This window comes from Perna viridis, chromosome 2, assembly GCF_037379345.1.
Source record: "Perna viridis isolate PV_CMFRI_1.1 ecotype Kerala chromosome 2, ASM3737934v1, whole genome shotgun sequence".
Taxonomy (NCBI): Eukaryota; Metazoa; Mollusca; class Bivalvia; order Mytilida; family Mytilidae; genus Perna; species Perna viridis.
Window position 1 is genome coordinate 50,476,874 of NC_142446.1, and position 13,103 is coordinate 50,489,976.

Below are 13,103 nucleotides of genomic sequence, written 5' to 3' on the forward strand. Positions count from 1 at the left end.
CATTACCTGGTGAACTTTTTCTAAGGTTGTAAACCTGACAATCAACTAGGAGATTTAAACTTTCCATCATTTCATATGTATTTTAATCTAAGTTTGATAAAAAAAAAAAAAAAAAAATTTTGTCTATTGTCCAGTTAACTACCTAAGAAAGTTCATCGGGTGATAGTCATATAATCAACCAACTCTATTTCCTGAAAATAACTATATTACTCTCTGTTACAGTACTTTGTGATGTTGTAAGTTGCAACTAAATGATCTCTTTTATACCAGACTCCATTTGTGAAATAGCTATTTTTAAAAGCAGTAAATAATTTATCCCATTCTAAGCCAATGATTAAAAATGCATGTGACTCTTTTAACCTGAAGTTAAAGTTACATAGAAAATTTTATATATGCTTAAACATGTATAAGTGTAAGTGTTTGTAAGAATCAGGAAAAATGGGAAAAATCAGAAACATGCATGTCAAAACCCCACCGATCTGACAACAAAATATCACTCAAAGATGCTTTTTCTGTTTGAAAAGACCATTATTTGATCTCTGCATCATTGGATTTGCAAAAAAAAATTCAATAGAATCTTAGAAAAATGAGGTTTTTGACAGAGTTATTTGTCCTTGAAATGTTCATTTTTCAGTGCATTTCAATGAAATTGTAACTCTGTGGTCCAGCATGATATGGAAAAACCTTGTTCTTTTTCCTTGATTCAGATGGTGAGACTAGTCAAATTAAACTATCAAAATGGAGGGTTTTTAATACCATGTTGCACCCGCTGCCTGATTCTTACAGATACTGATTCTTAATACTTTTTTTCCCATTAGACTGTCTAAATGGTTTTCTGTCAATTTGGCCAAAAATATTATTTGTCTGTTTCCTGCTACTTTTTTGTGCCTGAGGCTATTTTGGCTTATTCTGAGGCCATTCTGGCTTATTTTGAGGCCACTTTGGCTCAAACACTATTAAAGTAAATTGTTTCTTTATAAACTTAGTGTGAAATATTTTCGAAAAACAAAACAATTTACCTACTTATCTACCCCCTTTTTTTCTTGCTGGTAGCAGGAAACATTTGCCATAGACTTTTTTTGTTGATTGAATTTATAACTTATTGTTTAAGGCTATTAAACTCATCTTTACCAGTTGGGTAAATATATCCTATTTAACATACATTGTACATGAGGGTTTGTCAAAGGTTTCATTTGTAGGCTTGGTGGATTTTTTTTTTAAATAAGCACCATGACTTTTTTATTTGGCTTCCAAAGAGTTCAGTTTTCTCCATTTTGCATTGCTTATTGTTTTTATAGGACCACAAAAAAAAAAAATTGAGTAAATGGTATGGCATTGTCGTTGTCCATTTTGGTTGACAGAAAATAAATTGGAATATGAGTGTTTGGATAACTATGAAATTGTACCAAAACATTTTGCAAAAACAAACACTTTAATTTGATTAATAAACTAAGTTGTGGCAAAAATGTTTCTCACAATCTAGTCTCATAACCGTATCAAGTTTGAATAGTGTGTCCAATTTCTTGTAAGTGTTCAAAGTTCTACAACTACAGTCGTATTAAGCTGTCCCTTCTGAAGCATTTAATCCATTCTTATTTCTATAATACTTTCTAAATGTTCTGTTTGTTATTAATTGAGACTATGCAGTTATCTTTTTATTTGAACATTTTATTTTCTGTAGACCACTTTTCTTCAGTCTGATTTTAAGCTATATTTCTTTGGTAATTGCTTGGTAAATTGTACTAGATAGGTGACTGTTTGCTTCAGGAGTTCAAATTACAATAACTTTCAAGAGTGACAGGTCCAATGCATATGAATTATGAAATCAAAGGTCCACTGTAGAAAAATAAAAAGTCCTGATAAATGTGTAAATGTAAGTGATTATTAGTCTAGAACTTAAGTAAATAGGAGTTCAAAGGTTCTGGTATAGAAATTGAGGCCACTAGACCTCAGACCACTGTATGTTACAGGGGTTTCATTATTTTTTTGCAATCCAGGTACCTTTTCTTTTGTAAGAGGTAACTTTTATCATTGTCTTTTATAAAACTAAATGAAATTTTAAAATTCTTGAGGTACCTTTCAGAAGGGTAAAAGTACCTGGTACTGCCTCTTAATGACAGGCCAGGTAATATATAAATGAAATTATTTTTGAAAAATCTGCTTTTTTAGGTGTTATGTCATACCCTTGGAAAGTTGCAAGTCTGTCCCCCCTCATCCATCTGTCCATCCCCGGTGGTTAATAGGTGATAACTTGAGAATGGATCAATGGTCTTTTTTTTAAACTTTGCACAGTTGTTTAGTACCATAAAATACAGATTAATGTGATATTTAAGCAAAATCGTAAATGTAGTTGGGAACTAAATTTTGTGGTTTACTGAACCCAAGAAAACCACAAAAAGGCACCTAATGAGCAATAATAATTTTGTAGTAGCTTAATAAATCCACATTAACCATGTGGGTGATATATTGGAATTAACTTGGATGTTTATCATTCTGTCAGTGTGTCCATCTTTGTGAATTTCATCGCAATTATCTTGGCTCCAAATAAATGGATTTTTTTTCAAATTTGGTGTATGGCTTTATGTAGATAGGGCATATAATGTAAGGGATATAGGCATTGTCCAATATCAACTTACTGTTTTTTGAAACTTGATTTTTCTTTATTTGGAATGATATAGAAAATTTTGGTCACAAGAATCTTCTTTCCCATTGGATTGATTTCAAATTTGGTGGGTGGCTTTATATAGATTTGGCTTATGTTGTGAGCTATTATGAATGGACTTTTAAAAGTGTTTGGTTTAGACAGGTTTTCAGATTAATCTTGAGTTTGGTTTAGACAGGTTTCACAGCATTGTATTGCTCTGGTTTCCATTGTACTGATATAGCTTGTAACCTATGTTAAAAAGTTGTATTTGTAGTATCTGATGCCTTTCTTGAGGTAGAATTCATCAACCTTTTATAAATTTTTAACTTTCCTATTAGTGGCGGTTCTTAGAAAAAAATCACAGCAGATATACTGATTATCTGATAGAGAATGAACACCTGATGTTTATTGTACATATACAGGTGACAGAGTAATGATTATAACAGACAGTGACCATGTCAATACCCAGACCTTTGTCGCAATCAAGTATTGATTGTTGGGATAATGTCTAGCTGAATATCTCTATCTGCTGTGTATTTGTGGAGATTATTTTAATTAAACCCTGACCATTAATCTGGGTTCATGTCCAGTTATAATGAAGATCTCATGAAATTTGTCTTATGCAATGATGTGAATAAATTATATGTCACATTCATATTTTTTCTCTTTGTTTTATTTTCAGGTGGAAAAGCAAAATTATCATTTCATTATAAAGTTTTTATTTATTTATTTATTTATTTATTTGTTTTGTTTTTTTTTGGTTTTTGTTTTTGTTTTTGTTTTTGTTTTTTGTTTGTTTTTTTGTTAGTGTTTTGTTTTTAATTAAAGCTTAGATGGATAATTTAGTTTTTCCTAAACTTTAGTGATGGTCGTTTTTTTTTTATGTGGTTTGTTAACATCAACTTCAATAATAATTTATTACCAATACTTCTGTCTTGTCTTCCTAGAATCAGTATACAGTTTTAATTGAGTTAAGTACTAGTCCATATAAAATTAGAACACTGCCTGTGGTAGAGGTGATTCATGGTGTAGAAAAACCCACTGAACATATAATGTATTTTTGGTCTATATATGCTATATTTTTAAGAATTGATAGTCCTTTCTGTTTTCTGATCTGTATAGTTGAGAAAACTGTATATTCATCTTCCACAAAATTCAACAAAATCAGAACAAATTAAGAACTCTTGCTTATTTCCAATTCCATACACAATCTATATAATTTATCTCAAAAGTGCATCAATCAAATAAAAAAAACTATAACTTTCTAAATTACGTGGTTTTTTTTTGACATGCATGAATCACCTCCTGTCTGATTTTTATAAAGACTACTACTTAAGTATTTATTGTAATTAGTGCAACTGATAACTGGGATTGTTACACAGTGAAACCTATCAGTACCAAACACTCTTGGACTTTGAAATCAGTTTAGTTTAGACAGGTATTTGGTTTAGACTGATGTTTAGTTTAGACAGGTGTTTGGTTGACCAAGGTTCAAATTACATTTTAATTAATATAAAGGGACATTGAAAAGTGTCTGGTTTAGACAGGTTTTTAGATATTTCAGGGTTCCAATTAGGCAGGTTTATCTGTACATGTATTACACTAAATATAATTGGATAAAAGAAGTATGCATGAAATTGATATGACTAGAATTCTTTATCAATACTGTTTGACATTTTCCATGTTCCTGATTAATTGTACTTTAATGGAGTACTTGGTCTAGAAGTAGCTTATGTGGTTAGATGGGTCTAAGGAATGTGCCAGTGCCAAGGAGATATTGTCTTAAACCGCTTTCAACAGATTAAGTTAGGTGGAAAAGATCATATCAGAATGGCAAAGATCTATTTTAAGCAGTGTTATGTTTCCAAAGACTTCTGTTGCTTTACTGTTTTTTTATCTTGTAGTTTATGGATGTCTTGTTCTGTTTTAAATTTAAAAAAATGTAGTTTCTGTAGGTTTTCATTCTCCTTCAGGAGTTAGAGTTTACTAAGAAATTAATGACATATGTTGGAAAAATTTATATGAAGTGGTTTGTAATAAGGAACGCTTGATATTATAAATAAACGTTATACCACTAAACCTGATCTTTAATTCGCTGGCTTGTAGATGCATTAGCCTGCAGAAAGACATGAATTCTAGCTAAGACAGGTATCATTGACTCCAGACTGACAAGTTACCATATCTCTCATTTGACAGACATTTGTGGTAGATGCAATGACCAGCAATTTATAACCCTTTCTAATTTAAGGTCTCACTAACCACTTCCAGGTCAAATGGCAATCCCCCTATGTAGTACCAAAAACACACTGAACCTAGACATATGCATTGTAAGTGCATTATTTGTGTGTATTATGATTAAAAGTAGTCAAAATAAAGCTGAGAATGTGTACTTTAAAATCATATATGTAATTAACTACAAAAGTGTATGAATATTGTTTACATGTGTGAGTAATATGCCTCCATGCTGTCAGTTAGCAGAACAGGTAAAAATGTGGATTTTCAGTATTATTTATTCAAGTGAATTTTGTGAAGAATTTCTACTATCATCGTACCATTAGCATAATGATTTTGGAAGCCTTATTTTCCAAGCTTCACAACGGTATGCAGCTTTAAGATGTCATTTGTCCTGGGAATTCACTGTGAGACTTTGAAAATTACTTTTTTAACATGTAAAGTAATGGAAACGTTAGAAGTGGTTAGTGAGACCTAAGGTAGTTGAAGATCAAACCATTAATCTCCTACAAGCTTGACGCTACTAGACTAATAAATTAAGATACTGTATACTCAAGTTGAAAGGACTATAACTGACATAAATAGACATTTCTGACATAAGGGTAAATTTAATCATTTAATTAACTAGGTACCTTCACATGGGTATAATGAGTTCAACTAATAGAGCATTACATGGTAGACCTGGGATAAGGGACACAACTCTTACAAATCATTGGAAGGTTTGTATGCAGCATTTTACATCAATCTCATGCAAGCATCAAAGTAACTTGGACTGATTTCATTCTGTTTCAAATAAAAGCTTGATAGCTTTTGGTGAAATTGAATATGATACATACATATCACTGATTTTAAGAGTTATGTCCCTTACCCTAGGTCTATCTCCTTAACATGGTGTTTTTGTGATGTATTGATGCTGTTTTGTTTCAATTACAAAAAATCAAGAATAATTTGTAGTCAATTTCACAAAAAATCATAATGTAGACAAAATCTGCATATACTTATTGTGAAATTGATAACTAAATTTTACGTAATATTGACATGAAAAATTGACAATAAATGAGATTAAATTTTTGAATACAATTAGACTGGCTTATTTATACCCCTAGTCAGTGGATAGGTGTATACATGTATTGGAATCACCTTATCTGTCAGTCATTCGGTACTCCTGACCAAAAATTCTTTACAATTATTTCTGTTCCCAATGGATGGATCGATTTCAAATTTGGTATGTGGCTTTATATAGATGGGGCATATTGTGTCCTCAGATATTGAGATTTAGTGAAAAAAAAATGTACTCTGTATAATTTATGTCATGATCTGTACTTTAATCTGACAAGCTCTAAAGTGAAAATTCTGTTCTGGTCTGCTGTCTGTTTCATGTTTCATCTCAGATAAGGAAATTTCATTTTTTTTCTTCTTTTTTTTGTGTTTGCAAATTCCCTTGCATATACTCTGGTAGCTAATAAAATAATCAAAATCTTAAAAATATGTTTAAAATGCACTTGTTATCAACCAATCAGAATGTAGGATTCTTATATACAGTGTAATTATTTGATGCATATACTGTACATGTACTGTAATTAATTTCATTGAATACACCATTTTGTTTTTGTCTTTATTGTGATTATCTAGAATGAATCAATGGTTTATGATTAGTATTTGCTAGGGATATGCAACTTTATATGTTTTAATTTTTGCGACCTTCATTCAGATTTTCATTTTGTAGTTTCTCTTGGGAATACTGAAAATTGAAAATGTCTAAGGAATGTAGAATTATTAGATATTTGTTTTGGGTTTTATTACTCTCCCCAGTAAAATGGTCTTTTATTTCAATCAACACTATTTCATGAAATATTACAGTGGAATGTGTCCATTTAAGTACCAGTCAACATAAAATTAGGACACTGCCAATGGTAAAGTGATTGGTGGTGAAGAAAAACCTACCAAACAAATGATGCTTTTTCAGTCTACATATGCTATATTTTCACAGAACAATAACCATTTCTGCATTCATCTCTGCACTTTTAAGAAAATCATACATTCATCTCCCACTGAAATCAACCAAATTAAGCCAAATCAAGAACGATAACTCTTCCAAAATGCAAATTTCATGTACAATCTGTATGATTTTTATCTCAAAAGCGCAGCAAACTAATGAAAAATTAAGACTGGTTATGTGATCATAAATTGTTTCTGAACAAGAAATGAGACTGAAATTTGGGGGTTTTTAACATGCATGAATCACCTTCTGTCTGATATTTAGAAAGACTGATACTTAAGTAGTAGTCTTTGAAAGAATCATGCAAATTCTGTGATATGTGGTTACAAAAAGGTTACACATTTCTATTTTTGTTATAAGATTTCTTTTTAGGTCTATATGATGAAATGTTTAATTATTCATTCCAATCTGTCAGCTTTTAGGAGATAATCCTCATTGAAAATCCAACAGTTTCTTTTGTATTTTAGTGTCACTTACAGAGTTGTCCCCCTTAATTTTGAACTCTACATAATTTTTATTTCCTATGAACAAAGTCACATGTTAATTTCTGTTAACTATAACATTAAACAAAATATGTAAAAAATAAAAATATGTATACTTTCCAACCATGAATCATATTTTGCATGATTCTTATCTGAAGTGCTACTTAAGTTCTTGATGAAACCTTTAGAGAAGTTTTGAGTTCAATGTTTTTAATTTTTTTACTTATTGAATAGTCAGCTGGTATAAGATATAGTATCACAGAGAAAAATTGCCCGAGTTTTTTTTTTAATAACATCTACTGTTGGATTAATTTTCTCTGGAGTTATAAATTTTTTTGTACTATTTTTGTATTTTAGCTAGCTTGTAGGTAACCAAATCCAATTGAATATTAATATCATTCAGAAATGATAAATCCTTAAAACTCAGGTTTCTTTTTTTTTTAACTTCAAGGCTATAACCCTTTAGGTTAATTCTTCTTCAAGTATTAGTTGATATTTGCTCAAGTTAGGTTGTCTATTACACTGCATTTGTCCTGCATTATGTCATGATTTATATCTTGGCGGTATTCTGTTAGGGCATCCAATACTAGGACTGAACTGTTTAATGAATTTTGTCATTGCAAACAATTTGAATTAGAAAAATGTCAATAGATAATCAATTTTACTTAATAAACTGTGGCTGTTTAAAGCAAAAATGTTCATACCATTAATTAAGGAGGTAGACCTAGGGTAAGGGACACAACTCCTACAAATCATTGGAACTTTTGTATTCAGAATTTGATATCAAACTCATGAAAGCATCATGATAAGTAACTCATTCTGTTTCAAAGGAAAGCATGAAAGGCTTTGGTTAAATTGAATATGATACAAACATATCACTGATTTCATGAGTTATTTCCCTTAACGTAGATCTACCTCTTTAAAACAAGAATTGATGTATTCTTAATGCTAGTCTTTTTCTGCATATGTTCTTGTAAAGATGTTTTCATAATAACATTTTTGCACATTGAATTTTGATTTTGTTTGTTATTATATTACCCCCTCCACCAGTGCAGACTATGATTGTAATTTGTAATACATTTAGAATTAAAACTTCATTTTAGGCTCTAATGGTTTCTGGTCAGCCATCTCTATCACTGAGTCTTGGTGGTGATCCTAGAAGCAACAGATCCAAATCCTGGAGTGGTCGACCAATCTGGATGGAACGTGAGGTTTTAGGGAGGATTAAAGTCCCTCATACATTTGTAGTACACAATTACACACGACCAACAATATGCCAGTGGTGCAGAAAGTTACTTAAAGGACTTTTTAGACAGGGAGTACAGTGTAAAGGTAGGTAAATCTGGTTGTATTTTTGGAAAGGCATTAAAGAACCATCCCATATAAAATTCAGACATTGCCAATAGTAGAAATGATTCATAGTTCAGAAAAACAAAACAAACAATGCTTTTTCAATTTACATTTATACATTCAGCTGAATTTATAACTGATCTGTTCCAAAAGTTAAATAATCCTAGTTTTGTGGATTTGATACATATAATCTACCCGCAAAACACTTGAGATAATGGATTCTACAGACACTGTGAAGTCAGCCTCATATCTTGACCTACACTTAGAGATTGATGGTAAAGGAAAAACTATTGACAAAACTGTACGGCAAACGTAATGGCTTTTCATTCCGTATTGTCAACTTTCCTTTCATTTGTGGCATCAACCCCTTAGCACCTGTGTTTTCATGGATTATACTGACCTTGAAAAAATTAGGCAGACTTCTTGTATTGTGCTAGACTTCTTACAATTAAGCTTCAGGAACAAGATTTTGTTGCTAGTAGATTCAAGTCATCAGTACAGAAGTTTTATGGTTGTCTTCATAAACCAGTGGATTGTTGTAGTGTATCCATCTGCATCATGAAAATTGATTTGTTCAGTGTGTCATAGTTTTCCTTTCCACTTTCATATACCCAGGACTTGACTTGTTATGAGCAACTCTGCGGACTATTCTAAAAAGTACAGGATACTTTCCCAATCAAAGTACCTGGTCCATGCTCCTAGTTTTTAGTGGAATCTGAGTTGCTCATTTACTTTTGTTACTTTGTATGTATTATTTTGTTATTTTATGTTCTTTGTTTTGGTAGTCTGTTTTCTATGTCTGGTCTTTGTCCCTTGATTACATTCTTTTGATTTTCTCTAGAATCTTGGTTACCTTGATTACTCTATACCATACTTTTGCATAACTATAATCATTTCTGTATACAGATCTGAATTTTTTTAGAAAACCATATATTCATCTCGCACATAAATCAACCAAATCGAGAATAATATTGATCTTTTGCAAAGAGCCTATTTCATACATAATCTGTATATTTTTTGTTCCCTACCACTATGCAGAGGGGACTTAGAAATACTGGTGTCTGTCCATCCAGTCATACTAGTGAACACAACTCCTCAGAAACTGCTTAACAGATTTTGTTCAAAGTTTGTAGGACTGTTAGTTGATTACATTGGGCTGCCATTCTGATTCAACAAATTTTACAGGAGTAATGGGACTTTTCCATTTCAACTTTTTTTTTATGGTGGCAGGGAACATTTGGCTGTGAGTTGTTCGTTATCCAAATAGTGTAACAACCAAATGACAAACTAAGACTAGTTGTGTGGTATGTAAGTTTGATGGGTTATGTAGCACTTCAGATAAGCAAAATGTGATTTGTGGTTGGAAATCCTACAAATTTTTATCTTTGATATTTTGTTTAAAATGTTATAGTAAACATAAATTAACAAGTGGTTTTTCATGGCACCCTTGTTCTTAAGAGATAAAAGTTATATGGAATGTAATGTAGAATTCAAAATTAAAGAAGGTAACTTTGTAAATGACAAGTACAATAGAAACTGTTGAGTTTTCAATGTGGATTATCTCCTTAGAGCAGACAGATTGGAATGAATATTTATAAATTTTATCATATAGACCTATAAAGCAACTAAAATAACAAAAATACATATGCATAGCCTTTTTTGGAGTGTATCACATCTTATAGAATTTGCATGATTCTTACAAAGTCTGCTACTTATCACCTCCTGTATGATTTTTATAAGACTGCTAATTAAAAGGTTTAACTGAATATCTGTAAGTCTGTTCGAATTTATCATTTCTCTAACCTTCTGTTTAAAAAACAAAAACAAAAACAAAACAACTTTTGAGTTGATTCTTCTTGACATAAACAGCATGACAGGATGCAATTGCTTAAATTACTAGAAAAATGGTCTGAATTAAAACAAGAAACTCAAAACACATTTTTTAAAGAGCGGCACAAACAGAAACTTCCATCATGAATAATTAATTATCATATTTATTTCAGAATTTAAGTTCATGCTAGCATTTTATTGTCATAAATTTTGCGGAATTTTAAGTTTTAGAATTACGTTCAGAATGATTGAGATTTTCCATATATCCTCAACTCATTATTAATCATGCTATGAATTTTAATATTGTTTTATTGCTTACATATGGTTAAAAATATAAATAATTTAAATGACTTCTATATCCAATCTCTTCAAGTTATTAAAGGCTTTTAAGAGCATGTTAACAGAATTTCCAGTTTTGTTTTGAATTACAGTAAAATCAGTGTAAACTGACTGTCGTTTGGGCTGAGAGATTTGTCCATTTTAGGCAAATTATGACTTATTTAACACAGGTTCAAAAACATTTAAACTAATATGAAGGGATTTTAGGTGTCTGATTTAGACAGTCTTTTGGTTTATTCTTATTCAGGCTTTTGTTTAGACAGGTTTTTTTTGTACATGTATATGGGGCATGGTACCTCCATTTTGTTTGTAAATACCGATCTCTATAGGCTCATATTCTTAAGACATTTAGTAAATATAGAGATTTAAAAAACCAAAGGAATCTATCATGTTAAATTGCAAAAAGTGTAGCTGAATACCAATTTATACCCCCTGCTTGAAAAAAAACAACTCTTCAATATGGCTTGAAATTTTATCACATTCTTCGTGTAGGTATACAATATGGTTGGATTCATTTATGGAAAATATTGGTAACAACTTCCAGTTTACAAGAGACTTTGGTTTTTAATCAATTTAGATGGAAGATCAGAATTGATATAGCAGTCACCAGAGCCTTTAGCCTTGTAAAGCGTGATAGCATTTGCAATTATATTACACTACCCCAATAAAATCGTCCCATTGGCATACCCCAGTTATGTTCAAATGCAGATAGATAGGTCCATTTTATAGGTATTTCGTATAAAATTTAATTCCATGTTATTGACGCCAATAAACAAATTCAATGAACAACTTTTTCTGCGAACTTGACTATGCTGATTAATTAGGATTGTACATATCGATCCAATTAAAAATAGTTGACCTCTAATCTTTTATCAGTACCTGTTTATTCATATACAATCAGTTGTTCACTGTCAATATATTCAAGTTTTCTATTTATTTTTAGACACATACTATAGATAAAAATGAACACCCTGCGAGACTATAAATAGTCGAAATGCTGGAGCTACATTCTGTAATTTCATCCAGGCCCTGGGATTCAAATATACTTACAAAAAGAGGGCAGTGGTTTTGATCAAGAAACTTATATAATGAAAGGGGTTTCATGCTGTCATTTGCCACTCATTTTTTTGTCAAGTGTTTTACAAAAGAGTAGCATAATCACCGAAACCATCACGCACAGTGTCATGTATTTTTATTACAGTTTCCTCCTCGTGACATCAGAAGCCTGAAGATGACAAATAAAGAATTAAATTTTGCTTAAACGATAACATAGGAATTTCGATGAATTTATCAGGAATGGTGTCAGTCTGTGGTCTGGTGATATTGCTTCTTTTAATAATCCTTCTATTGGGCTATTTTGGCCATGTGTAATGGAGCAAGATTATAGAGCTGCTGGTGCTCCAGTGCATGTCCAGAGTTGTCTGCAACATACATAATTGTTGAAGTTGTATTCTTAGACTTTGGCGTTTATGTTAATGTACGTGTGTCTGGAAGTAGATGCCTAAGAAACTAAGCAATTTAAATGACACATAGATGTCTGTTTGATAACTTGTAGCACAAGAGCTATAAAGCTCATTAACTGAGGAATGTAGCTAGTGGAGACGGACATGTATCTAAGGACATGATTTATTTCAATGATTGTGGGGGCTTAAGTTTTGATGATTCGACAGATTGTTTCGACCTGGAGGATGATAAATTAAAATTTGACTTGAAAATATTTAGAAACCGGAAAAGGCCAACTAGTAGTTTGTAGTTCAATTACGCAGTATGTTGGAGAGTATTGTGTTCATTTATCTAGGTGTTCCATGTATTTACTGTCATCGAACCTGAATATTACATAAAGTGGCACACTGCATCAGTGCATTATGCAATTTGTGTGTTCTTTTTGTAATGTCTTCGTAATTAAATTGCAATTTGACGATATTTGAGGCGTAAAAATTCAAACAATCGATATAAATTGATTCAGTACATGAATACTTTGATTTCCTTATATCATGATTGAAAGCTGGGGTATTGCTATTGAGTTATTGCTCAGAGTTTTCTCCTTTTTTTTGTTGTTGAACCTGTTATTTACCTATAAGAGGAGACACAGCTTATTTTTCCTCTTTGGTCTTGAGACATTTTTTACTGAGTTATTGTCATTAATCTGCTAATGATCACATTGAAGGCTGAATAGTGGTTTCAATTTACATTTGGTACATGTCTCTAAAAAACAAAGTATTTTTTA

The 13,103-nt window shown here is 31.3% G+C and overlaps 1 protein-coding gene across 10 annotated transcripts in view; it reads left to right on the forward strand.

The window, feature by feature from the left end:
• LOC148625632 (serine/threonine-protein kinase D1-like) overlaps positions 1 to 13,103 on the forward strand; it is a 79,357-nt gene that overhangs the window by 30,853 nt on the left and 35,401 nt on the right. For all 10 annotated transcript variants that reach the window (XR_015919959.1, XM_088569272.1, XM_088569266.1 and 7 more), the window contains one exon: positions 8,461 to 8,689. Coding sequence is in view for 9 of the 10 variants with exons in the window: in XM_088569272.1 (XP_088425398.1) it covers positions 8,461 to 8,689 (229 nt within the window). In the remaining variant the exon portion in view is untranslated. The remainder of the gene's footprint in view (positions 1 to 8,460; positions 8,690 to 13,103) is intronic.